The 13,772-nt window shown below is 40.7% G+C and overlaps 1 protein-coding gene across 1 annotated transcript in view; it reads left to right on the forward strand.

Moving 5' to 3' along the window:
* NOX3 (NADPH oxidase 3) overlaps positions 1–13,772 on the forward strand; it is a 57,762-nt gene that overhangs the window by 25,915 nt on the left and 18,075 nt on the right. Inside the window, exon 10 of the mRNA XM_067701691.1 lies at positions 4,530–4,692. Coding sequence (XP_067557792.1) covers positions 4,530–4,692 — 163 coding nt within the window. The remainder of the gene's footprint in view (positions 1–4,529; positions 4,693–13,772) is intronic.

Below are 13,772 nucleotides of genomic sequence, written 5' to 3' on the forward strand. Positions count from 1 at the left end.
CTGGGCTTGCTTGTGTTGGGTGGGTGGGAAGAGCCACAGTCTTCATTTCAAACACTGGTACTAAAGAGCAGTGTGATGATAAACCAAGTACAAACATCATCTATTCAGACTAGAGCCCCAAGTCACAAGACATCTGACTATTCCATTAAGACCTTATCCTTTTTATCATGGAAAGGAAGCCATGTAACAGAATTCTGAGGTTCAGAGTGTAGTGTGAATGCTTAAAATCAGGAATGAAAGTAAACACACATACGCACACGCACATGCATGCACACACACAGGTCCCAGCCCTCCCTTGGCATTGCCAAGGTGGATACCTTCATCCTGTTTGCTAGCCTGGTTTCTGCTCTGAGTGTATACAGTCGTCCGGCCTATCGACCAACCTTCCTCTTCACAAACCAGCTCTCATTTCAGCCAGTCCCCCAACAAGAGCTCGGGAAGTGTTTCTCCGTAGTCGGTATGCTTGCTTTCTTTTTGTTTTATTGAAGTAGAGTTGATTTACAATGTTGTGTTAGTTTCAGGTGTACAGCAAAGTGATTCCATTTTACATATATACATATATCTATTTCTTTTAGATTCTTTCCCCTTAGAGATTATTACAAAATACTGTGTATACTTCCCTGTGCTATACAGTAGGTCCTTGTTGGTTATCTATTTTATATACAGTAGTGTGTACATGTCAATCCCAACCTCCTAATTTATCCCTCCCCCACTTTCCCCTTTGGTAACCATATGTATGTTTTCTATGCCTGTGGGTCTATTTGTGTTTTGTATATAAGTTCATTTGTATCTTTTTCTTAGGGTTCCACATAATATCGTATGATACTTAGCATGCTTTTATCTCCAGAGTGCATCTTCAGCGCAAGGCCTGACATGATCTGGCCCCCAGACCTCCCTGGGCACCCCTGCTGCACCACCTGCTCCCTCGCTCGCTCAGCCACTCTTCCAGCCTCTTGCTTCCCTCCCACACCAAGCACACTCGCCTCAGGGCCTTTGCCGCTGCAGCTCCCTCTCCCTGCCACACTCTTCCCCCGGTCTCTGCTTGGCCGCCCCCTCACTGCCCCCAGGTCTCTGCTCTAATGTCTCCTAATGAGGCCTTCCCTTCCCATTTCTGTGAGCCAGCAACCCCGACAGACACTCCACACTCGTCGTGGTCACTGTGCCGCGCGCCTTACTTTCTTCCTCTCCACCTGACACACTAAATACCTGGTTGTTTATTTGTTTACCATTTATCTCCCCACACGAGAATGGGGACTTTATCTCTTTGATTCACTTTGTTGTCCCCAGTGGCCAGAACGGGCCCTAACTCTCAGCTGGCACTCAATAAATATTTACCAAGTGAATAAAAATGAGTCGTTGTACACAGTGCAGCTTCCCTTCATTTGTTAACTTCGTTTGACCTCTGCCTCTATATATGTGTAGGCATAAGAAACCCCCCAAAACCTAGAATTTGTTTAAATCTTCAGCACATGACAAATCAGAATCTTATTGAACTTCCTTCGATGATTTTACCTCTCAACATTGTTTTAATTTTGGATTAAACGGAACAGTTTAGGGAGAGTACCATAATTTTTCACTGCTTTGCACCCAGAAAGGATTTAATCCAGTCCCAGGAACCTGTGAGACAAGCAGTGACTGAGGACCCCAAGAGGACATGCAAAGCTTAGTGAAGAGCAGGGAAGCTCTTCCTCTGAACTCAGGAAAAAGGACAATGAAGCTCTTTTAAAAGACTTCGCATTAACAGATACACACTACTGTATATAAAAGAGACAAACAACAAGGACCCACTGTATAGCACAGGGAACAGTATTCAATACCTTACAATAACCTATAATGGAAAAGAATCTGAAAAAGAATAGATATATATGTATGTATCACTGAATCACTTTGCTGTACACCTGAAACAATGTAAATCAACTATACTTCAATAAAAATAAATAAATAAAATAAAAGACCTCACCTTCTGAAGTAAAATGGAGGAATTTCTCAGAGTCTGTGTTAGAGTTTTTAGCGATTTAATCTACTGCCCAGAGCCAAGGGTTCCAGCGTCCGACAGCCTGGGTTCAAAGCCCAGTTTTGCATGGGATCTTGGAGGATGTATGTAACACCTGCCTCAGTTTCCTCATCTGTAAAATGAAGATGACAATAATAGTACATAGGTTCTGTTTAGGATTAAATACGACAGTCCATATGAAGCCCTTAGCATAATGCATAGTAAAAAAAAAAAAGTTAGCTACTATTGTCATTGGCAAAATAAGAAAGGTCATCTACCACAGAGTCGACAGTGAAAGTGCTGATGACACAGGAGGGACAGCGTGGATGAATAAAGTTCATGGGTTCAGAGAGACAAGACGGGAGGTTGATGAGGTGGTGGGTGGTGCTGCTGACAGGAGCAGCAAGGGCCAGGTGATGTGGCTGCTGGAAAGGGGACTCGCTTCTAAACTGCTTTATTAGAAACTGTATCCACATCAGACAGGAAGTAACTGAGTGAACTTGACAAATGAGAATTTGTGCAAAGGAAGCCAATTCAACATTGTGAGAGATGGAGATATTTTGGTCCAAAAAAGAACAATTGGGGTGTCATGATAGCTAGATCAACTAGTTTAAGGGTTGAGAGGCAGGAAAGGGAAAACACCTGGTTTGTTTCTCAGGCAGGCAAAAGGCATGAAACATGAGGAAAACCTGTCTAATACTTAGCCCTCCCTGCCCCTCTATGGAACAAGGGGCCCTACAATTTCACGTGGGAAAGTGATTAGTGATCAGGGATGTGAAAGGAGGGAATCTCTGTATGAACCAGGAGGTAGGACTCAATATTTCCTCCTGCTGCTTTCAGCTTAGGTTCTCAATTTTAATTATGTAGAAATTTGTTTATTATGCACTTCTATGAATTATATGACACAATTCTTCTTTGGGTTTAATTGTTATCGTTTAAAATCAGTGTCAAATAAATCCCAAATACAACTAATTATAAAAACAATTAACAATAAGACACTTTAATCGTGGACCATTTCATATTTATTCTCTTTCTCTCAATTCCCCTTATCTAATTATTTATAAAAGAATCTACCGTGGGCTGAGATACTAACCCTTTCTGATTAATGACCTTTTATTTTTATTCTTCTATTTCCATATATCAATACGTAATAAAGCCTTATTAATTAAGATAACTTGAGGAGAGTTAATTTGAATTGTTAGGAGGTCTGGCATATGGAATATTTTAAAATAAACCCAATTGAACTTTCATGAACACATAGTAAGCCCAAAAGGGGCAACCTCGGGTGCCTTCAACAGACACTCCTTAGGGAATGGTTATGAATAACTTAGAAGCTTCTTAATTAGCATACTTTGTTCATATGTAAATGTGTGCTTTTGGAATAGTTGAGGTTATTTAATACATTCCGTTGACTGAAATATTTTAAACATTCCCTTTACAATTTATTCAATAAATTGTTATTGAACAGCTCCATGTAAGGTGCTGGGATACAGTGGTGGGCAAAGACAGACATGGTCCCTACCTCTGCAGACCTGAGAGTCTAGTGACCAAACAGACACAAATTAAGTCATGCACACACACACACACACCACCCAAAACAACTATAAAATTACAACTGTGATAAGGACTACAGAGGAGAGATGCATGGTGTTATAAATTATCTAAGAGGGGATTTAACCTAGTCTAAGAAATCCATGAAGACTTCCCCAGAGAAATGATAATTGGGATGAGACCTAATGGAAGGGTAACTATGAACCAAATAAGAGGATAGGAGAGAACTTGGGGCAGAGCATTCCAAGTGACTAGTTGGATTATCATGTGCAAAGGCCCCTTAGCCAAAGAGGGTCCTGTGTACGTTAAGAAACAAAAGAAAAGCCAGTGTGGAGAACTGGCCATGAGAGATGGAGCAGAATCCGGGGTCAGTCCATTTAGGACCAAGTTAAAGACAGTTGCACTCATTCAATGAATATGCATTATCCTTATAAAGAAAAATTTGCTAAGCAAAGACGAAACATCAGTGCCACCCCTGGCCTAATTATCACAGATTTTTGAGTTCGCATAATGTAAAATAATGAGTTTTAGAAATTCCACACAACTGACAAATTATTCCAAAATTATGTTTATTCCAAATGAATGGCTTCCATTAGACTAAAATTATATAAACATACGAAGAGGTGGGAACGGGGAGAATCATATTAGCAAAAGGACACGTAAGCCTTCTAAGCCACCTTGATGATTCTGTTTTTTCCCTCTGAGGGCAGATGGGAAAAGAAAGGAAAAGAAAAGGCATCTTCTACCAATCCTCATGATGCTTGAAGGCAAAACAAACTCTTAAGAACTGTAAAAAAGAGCTGTGCCATAAGGCCGGCCACCACAGCGCTACACTACGTGTGTCCCAATAGGGCATTCTCAAGCACAGAGCCAACTTCCCTGCACACATTTGCTAACACATCCTATACAAAGCACTCGTTTAGGATGGCTTTGATTTCAAGAGCGGAGTGTTCTGAATGTCAAACGGCACACTTTGTGATTGCAGGCTGGCGGTGGACGGGCCATTCGGAGCTGCACTGACAGATGTGTTTCACTATCCAGTGAGCATGTGCATTGCCACGGGAATAGGGGTCACTCCCTTTGCCGCTCTTCTGAAATCTATCTGGTACCAATGCTGTGAGTCACAAACCCAGTGGAAGCTGAGCAAGGTATGGAAAATATCATCAGCTTACCCTTCCATGAATTCAAAGGTTCAACATCCTTCTATCTATCATCTGCCGATTCCTGGGGAGGGTTTTAATTAACTATGAGGGATAAACTCAAGGATCCTTAACTATACTTATGTTCTTAAAAATCTCCATTCAGTATTACATTTATGAGAAGGGTTATGTCTAATCTTGTTAAAGATAACAAGACATAAATTTTATTGCTTCATTGCCATTACAGGACATGTAATTGCTCATGTCAGTAAAATATGGACAGGCTGCAAATGGCTATGTGACTGCGCTGCAGTGAGTACTATTAACAGGCAGCCTTAGACTCGAGCTTGATACTGTGGTTGCAAGTGTACTATTCAATATCTTCATCTCATGGACTCGGGGTCTTAACTGAGAAGCAAAAATGCCACAGTTGGGATTCATTTGTCTGCTTGCCTGGTGTTGCCATCCAGCTCCAAATCTCCTTTTTGTCATTTCTTGTATGTTCTCTGACTAGCTGCCTCCATGGTTCCCTTGCTCCCTTTGTGCATCCCATGTTTTAACCCTCTTAGGATCAGCAACAGACACTAGAGCAGCAGGAGAAAGGGAGCCATGCTAACACTAAATGGTGTCAACTCAGGAGGGCCAAGGACATCGGGCAAACTTGGTTCTGGTCCTGGTTCTGCCGCTTCTCTGACTGACACTTTGGCTGCAGTTTCCTCGTCTATCCCAGGAAGATGCTTGATTAAGTCAGCATGTCTATGGGACGTTAGTCATATGAGAAGGTCCACTAAAGAGAATTGTGTAGTGAAATGATTTCAGAAATGCTGTCACAGATCCCCCTTTAGAAGATTCACATCTTCTATTGGCCTGTTAAATAAATTCTGCAGAAAAGAAACTCATTCAGTTTCATTTCACCCACCCTTCCCAAGCATATTTAGCCATGGAAACTTTCTTCATCTATCATTCTTTAAGAAATGGCACTTTGCGAAGCACTGGGGCAAGGCCAGAAGGGAAGATCTCTACAGGTGGAGCTTTCTCAACCAAGAAATTAGAGTAAAATTAGCTATCATTTCATGAGTTTCCAAGTGACAGGCGCTTGACATATGTTTTTTCATTTTATTTTTATAATCTTCCCAACAACCTTAGAAAGTAGATAGCACAAGCTCTGTTCTCCAAATAAGGCCTCTGAAGCTTTAGAGACACTAAAGTCACTTTCTTGGAAATACACTGTTAATGAAGGGCAAAATCAGGGTTTGAACTCAGGTGCATTTGGCTCTCTGGTTTGACATAACCAACACATGGTAGACATGGCTTCCACCTACTGTATTGTAGGAAGATTGTGGGATTCCTGGTCAAAGAATCTACCTCAGCCTGATTCCACCCTCACTAGACGCATCACCCTGAGTGCATCAGATCACCTCTCGGAGCTAGGTTTCCTGATATACACGATGGAGAAATAAGAGTCCATATCCATCAGGGAGTTTTAATACCAAATAAGACAAATAAATAATGTAGAAACATTACTGTATAAATGTGTATAAGATATATTAAGTGTGTATAAGATTATAATTAAATTAATTATATCTGCCAAAGATATAAATTACTAGTACTAATACTAATAGCCTAGATTAATCAATCATTGACTACCTAGAAGGCAGGGAGTTAGGCATTTTACACATACTATCTCACATCATCTTTACTTACCACTTGCCCATTTTACAGATGAGAAAACTGAAGCTGGATCACAAAGCTAATAGGAATGATAGAATCATATCATTGAATTGTTATAATACCTCTTTCAGATAAGTAGTATCCTCAGACTACCAGTGAGGAAACAGAAGCACAGAGAGCTAATAAATATCAGAATGAGAGTTTGAACCCGGGTTCTTCTTAAGCTAAATCCCATCTTCTTTCCTTTATACCACAATAAGATTAACCAAGTGTTTTAGTCTGTTCGGGCTGCTATAGCAAAATACCATAGATGGGGTGGTATACCATACATACAACAGAAATGTATTTCTCCTACAGTTCTGGAGCCTGGGAAGTCCAAGATCAATGCACCAGCATCAGACTTGGTGTCTGATGAGAGCCCACTTCCTGGTTTATGGACGGTCATCTTCTAGCTCTAACTTTCCACTGCAAAAGAGGGCAAGTTTTTTGGACACTGATGGGCACTAATCCAATTCAAGAGGGCTCCACCCTTATGACCTAATCACCTCCCAAACTCCCCACCTCCAAATACCATCACACTGGGGACTAGATTTCAACATATGAATTTGGGGCGGGGGCACAAACATTCAGTCCAGGGCACAAAGCAAGCAAAACAGACACTGTTTCATACATTTGGACTCCACTGCAAAGCTTTGTTATGGTTTATGTTGATTTCCCCATCTCTGTAAACTCTTTCCTCTTGCTGTCTACCAAGTGAGACCCACTTATAGCAGCGGCTCATTGCTTCATGGTTCTCACTGTACAAAAGGTCACATTATGCTTCACATGGAGATGGTGATGGAATTGTGTGTCTCACTTTCATTCACTTATTCACTCAATGAGTATTTATGCAGCACCTACTATGTGCCAAGCCCCACTCATACTGGCTGAAAAGCCTATCACTCTCCTCTCACCAGACTCACAATACCTGACCCTTCTCTCAACATCCATTACCCCTGTGCTGTTCTCCTTTTATATCATTTATCCTTCCTTTTTATTTTAACGTTCACAAAGTACTTTATTTCCCTTAACAGATTCTGAGCTCCTTAAGCGTGGCTTTTCTCAATATCTCCATTATTAGAGATATATATATTTATATATGCACACACACTATAAATTTTGAATAAATCAATGAGTGAATAAATGTCCACTTGGCCAAAAGAATTAACAAATGGCTTCTGCACAATTTTCTGTAAAATTCTAGGTTACTAAGATTAATTTTTTTTATTTAAACAAAAGGCTATTAGTTCAGCAACTTTATAATTAAAATAATACATTCCAATTATTTTATCACAAATAGGAAAATTCTTCTAAGAATCCACAAAATCTTAAAGTCCATATTGGAACCCACAGAATATTAATACCACCTTCTCTCTCACCATTTCAGTGTTATTCCCGGGCTGTTTATGGGCTTTCTCAAAGCTGTTTCAGTGGGAGGGCTAAGGATTTACCACAAAAGTATAGAACAGGGGCTTTGATCTCTAGTCCAAAAAACAGAGATCATAGAATTGGAAATAAAACACACTGTTTTAATGACTTATAAAAATTGGGGGTAATATTGAGACAACCCTCAACTGAAAATAAAGGCAGGAGTTATAGTATATGGGAGAAAAGAAGCTAAAAGCATGAAATCACAAAATTGAAGGGGCTTGACCTTCCAGTTTTGCATAGGACAATACTTACAGTGGGAAGTGATTGGTTCAAAGTCCCTAACTGGCTAGCCACTGATTCAGGACAGGAGCCTGTGTTTCTGGTTTCAAAGCTCTTTTATGAAAGAAGTGAGGTTTCACACTACAGAAAGTTCAGGCTGAAAATCACACTTGACATCCACTTCCTCAGAATCTGCATGCTTGAGAAAAAGCTTAGGAAATTTCTGTTTTAAAGCAATTCTGTGTTTATTTGAGTACAGCTAACATTAGGCTTATGTAACTAATATTTGTCAGGGCCGCCCACATGCTTTTGAGATATAAATACTACTCCTTCCACTAAACTGTCAGCATCTCTATAATTTTTTAAGTGCGGGAGAGCAAAGCAGTACATTCTTATCTAACAGCATCTTCACAATTATAGATCTGGGCTATAGTTTTCAGAGTGTTCTTTTCTGCAACAAGGAAAGGGGAAAAAACAGCATAGAGGTTCAGAGCTGGAATTTTAAGTTTAAATAGTTAACTGCAATTGGTTCAGATTTTCTCCCTCTTGTGTAAAAGTTGGCATAAAGGCAGTCGTTTTTACGAACAAGGCTTATACTGCAAGTCTAGAGTAAAAAATTTGCACCAAAGTTTTCTTAGTTGTGACCATTGCAAACTACATCTCTTCCTCCTTCTCCTCTGCCACATTATTCTAGAACACTTCTAAGTAAAATGCAAAAAGATATCCAATAGGACTCCTGCATCTTCTTTGGGGTCATATGTAGCACTTCTGTTTGAAGCTAGCGTTTTTCAAATTTTTTCTAGCTATGTGTTATTACTAAAGATCGTGGTGAGGAGCGGCAGAGGAAGAGAGAGAAGTGGTTAGGAGGACACTTCCCAAGAAGGCAAAATAACAATAAATATAATGATGCCCTGCTGTGAAGAAAATGGGAAAAAGTTGTAATATATTAAAGGGATATTTCCAACCCAAGAGTAAGAGCCACACTTCACTTAGTTGGAGGCAAATGAGAACACAGTGCTCTTTGGGGATGAAGGAAGGGGGTGTGAGCGGCTGGGACATCCCTGTGATACAGTATGGAGGAAGCCGAGGGTTAAAATGCCCCTTGGGGATGAATGTCCCCCCAGCTCCTGCCTAACGGAGATGATTAATTCTACATCACACTCAATTTGTGAAAAGAGCTCTTGAAAAAAGTTAGGACAGTTTGCTTGTGCAAACTGTCAAAATGATGAATGGAAATAGGTGTGTACAAACCAGGGGTGGGGAGGGGGCAGATTGCTGACATAAATGTATTGGCCTGCATATTTTAGTTCCCTAATATCACAGCCGTGCAGTCAGAACCGAGAGGACGGCCAACTGGATGATTTGGTTCATTTTCTTAACTGCATATGTAATCTTCAGATGATAATAAAATAGATTCTAGAAAAACTGAGCTAACCTAATTTCTTCATAAATGGTCTTCCTTCATCAGCTCAATAATACATAACCGTGATAATGAGTATTTATAGTGTGTCCCGCGCAAAATGGCCTTTGGGTTCTTAACCTAATATAATAAACAGATAATTCAAATAAAAAGACAGCATGGGCCAGTGGGAACAAGGCAAAGAGGCCAAGAAAGGCAAAAATCCATACTCTCCTTAAATATATTAATAAAACAAAGGAGGGCCTGCTCTCTTTTCTAATGAATGAAAAATGCATTTAATTTAATCTGTTTTGAGGAATTATTTACTTTCACTTTCCCTCACCCTGCTGCTCTGGCTACTCCTGGAACTGATCATCTCTGGTAGCCGCTGAGAGTGTCCTGATAAATTGAACCAGGGAACATGAGGCCAGCTTGCATCTCCAGGAGACTCACGTGCTTCTCACCTTTCACTAGGCAGCCTCAAAAGACTCCAGTCCCCCAGGAGGTCTCCCCATTGCCCTGTGGGGAAGTGACCAGTATTAATATTTTTAATATCTTGGTTTATTAACCACACAAGCCGTACATGACTACAGGGTCCTTGTAAAAGAGTCAAATAAAATACTCAGTCAAAAATCTCAATCAGAACAGACTTGTGGTTGCTGGGGGTGGGGTGGGGGGCGGTGGCGAGGGATGGACTGGGAGTTTGGGGTTGGTAGATGCAAACTATTACATTTGGAATGGATAAACAAGGTCCTACTGTAGAGCACAGGGAACTATATTCAATATCCTGAGATAAACCATAATGGAAAAGAATCTGAAAAAGAATGTATATATATGTATGTACAACTGAGTGACTTTGCTGTACAGCAGAAATGAGCACAACTTTGTAAATCAACTATACTTCAATTAAAAAAAAAAAAGAATGTGTAAGCATGGCATTACAGAGAGCAAAGTGCACTGTTCTGGGGACCCTTGCAATGAAAGACATCAAGACTTCATTTAGCTGTGTTTTTTTTTAAACCTCATTTCTGTTTAGAAATAAATTGATTTAGCAGTTTGAAAAAAAAAACTCCCTTTATTCACCTCCCTTCCCAAATTAACCACTGCCACCACTTGGCCCTCCAGGGTTCTCACCTGAAACGGTTGAGCACATCTTATTCCATTCCTTTCCTGCACTTTTGTGTACACATACGCACCTACACACATATGCAAGGTGTTATTTTATTTTTACATAAATAGGGATGTGGGGATGGGGAAGGAGGGAGAGAAAGAAAGGTGTGCAATTTGTGTTTTTGTTTTTCATTCTAACATGGCCTGGCGCTCCTTCAAGTGTCACTGCCTATTTATTGACTTTATTTTATTTAGCGCCTTCAGTGAATTCTGTAGTATGACTATCTCACAATTGATTTTATCATTCTATTATTAATGAACATTCCAGTTGTCCAACAACTATAATTTGAGCAAACTGAGGCACAATAAAGTTTAGGCCCCAGTCAAAGGGCAAAGCAGCAGCATAGCCATGAAATAGTTAACATTAAGGATAATGGCTTTAAACAATAGTCTTAAGGACTAAAAGTGATTGACAAAGGCTGGTCTTAGTATTACAATGGATAATGGGAAAAATAGTTTTATAATTTTATTTCTTTAAAACCAGATGTGGAAGCCATGTTAGGGAAGCTTCTCAAAACTAGTTGCTTCAAAAACTGTTTGCTATTGTCTTCACCCACGATGACCTTGGTAACAGCAACCACAAAATAAAAACCAGGACAATAATAGTTACCATTTATTGAGGAGGTATTATGTTTTCTAAATATCAGTCTCTATCTTTTCAAAGAGAAAAGTTCTCTTTTTAGAAAATATTCATGATTCCCTCCATGGAAAGTCACCATCACCCTCTCTGATTGAAGCTTCTATCAGTTCTGTTACATTGTATAGGGAGCGTGGAATCTTAGCTCAGGCTACTATAACAAAATACCAAGGCTGAGTGGCTTAAAAGAACAAACATTTCTCATAGGTCTGGAGGCTGGAAGTCTGAAATCAGGGTGCCAGGATGATTGTGTTCTGGAGAGGACTCTTCCTGACTTGCAGATGGCTACCTTCTTGCTGTGTCTTCACATGACGAGAGAGGGAGCTCTGGTCTCTTCCTCTTCCTATAAGGGCACTAATCCCATCATGGGGGCCCACCCTCATGACCTCATCTAAATCTAATCATCTCTTAAAGGCCCCATTTCCAAATCATCACATTGGCGGTTAAGATTTCAACACACAAATTTAGGGGGGATGCATTCATACCATAACAGTGGGGAACATAGGATGCTGCCCAGGAGGAGGCAAGGTCACAGTGCAATCCCACCGGCCTCCTAGAGGGAGCTGTTGTTCAAGGTCAAGGTCAACCCTGGCACCCAACATGGATCTTAGAGTACCTTTCACTAGTGAATGGGTTCCTCTCAGAACTACATCTTTATGACCAATGCTGAGGTTTCGAGACTGGTGCTAGAGATTTTGGTTTCACCTCCTGTCAATAACCACCATCTCTATAGTTCAGGAGTGACAGTGGACACAGACCCCCAAGTAAGGCAAGTGTCCCTCTTTGCTCTCTAATATAAACATGTGGCATTCATTCTGTAAGCTCCTCCAGATGACAGTGAGGTAGTAGCAATATCTCAGCTAACATCTCAGAGCACTTACTGCATCTTTAGACTTTGAGCTAAATGCTTCCATGAAACCTATCCTTTCATCTTCAAAATAATCTCATGGATTATTGTTCTGTGTTTTTGTTCTGGGGCTTTTTTGCCATTTCAATGTGTGATAATCTAGACTCAAATTACATAACTTGCTCCCAGTTACACAGCTTGAAGGTGGTGAAGCCAGGAGACTAGGACAGGTTGCAGGATTCCATGCTCACAATGGTTAACTACTATGTTATATTACACCTTCAACCTGCACCCTCATGTGCAATTTCCTTCCTTAGAAAGGAAAAAGCCCCTTGGGTGCTCTCAGCGATAGATAGATAGATAGATAGGTAATTTTTGTCCCCATTCCACCCTCAGGAAATTGATTTTGGGTCTAAAGAAATGCAGGTTGTATTTGAGGATGTGTCCCCTGCTGTGTTTGTGGGTACCTATCCAGGCCATGGCACAGGAATGTCTGATGGAAGAGTCTGGTGCTCTGGTAGTAAAATAGATAAGTAGCTTTTCTTATTTCATTTCCTGGAATTGTTTATCCAAAAATAGCATGGGGACATTTCCTACTGGGCCCAGATGACCTGGTCCACACTCTCTTAAAGAGAAGCCCAGGCTGTGGGAAAGGTGGGGATGAGCTGGAGCTGAGACCCAGGCCCCCCCTGAGATTGGCTCTGGCTGAGTTTATCTCGTGGTTTGTGCTAGGAACGATGTGGCAGCAAAGGCCTGTGATAGGCCACATGCATACAGAACTCCCTAACCCCATAACAACGTCCTGGAGTGGTGCCCTGCAACATCTGGGGATCCATTAGATCTACAAAAATGTGTGGGCTGAGTCCTGTAAAAGAAAACTTCATTACTACAGAAGTTCAGAACTTTCATCATTTTACTGAGGATGACTTTCTGTGTAACAAAACCTTTTAAAGTTACCTGAGGTATTTTAGGCCTCTGTTATCTACTATAGATTTCTGAAAGCCATGCTTTATACAGGTAACCGATTTTAGGGTGGTTTTATTTTTGGAGACTGAGGCGGGGCGAGAGTTGGGAAGCACAGATCACAGACGTGTAGCCTATTGTTTGGGACGTTTGTTCTACCATTGACCAGACCCTTCCTACTGGAGGAAACACAGAGGTGGGGAGCCTCTGTCCCTTCACAGTGAGCGTCCCTCACTATTAGAAAGATGAAAGGGAGTCAAAGTAAATGTGCTTTTTCCTCTCTTCAAAGTCCATTTTCTTCTCTTTCTGCCCGAGGCACTTCACCAGAGCCCATTCAGTGCCCCTCCATTGCCTCTTGCACCAAAGCTGCCCAGTGTCACCTGTGAGTCAGTTACAGAGGGAAAAACACACAAAGCCATTACAAGGAAGCAGAACGTATAAAAGGCTTGGCGAACCCTCAGAACACTGACACACAGCTAAGCCACAGGAAAGTAAGGACAGGAATGATTTCTGTTTGAAAGAATAAGGGCCAGTAAGTGGAGGAAAGCTAAGATGTGACTGTTTTTCAAGTAAGGGTGATTGGGACTGGATTTGAAATTGACATGTTTAAAAAAAAACGATTTTTTGGTTTGTTGTTTCAGATGAATGTATTTTTAGCATGTTTCTTAAAGAGTGAAAATAATAGAAAATAAGTCAATGTTGTTTGTTCTATA

The sequence above is a fragment of the Pseudorca crassidens genome, chromosome 13 (genome assembly GCF_039906515.1).
Source record: "Pseudorca crassidens isolate mPseCra1 chromosome 13, mPseCra1.hap1, whole genome shotgun sequence".
Lineage (NCBI taxonomy): Eukaryota > Metazoa > Chordata > Mammalia > Artiodactyla > Delphinidae > Pseudorca > Pseudorca crassidens.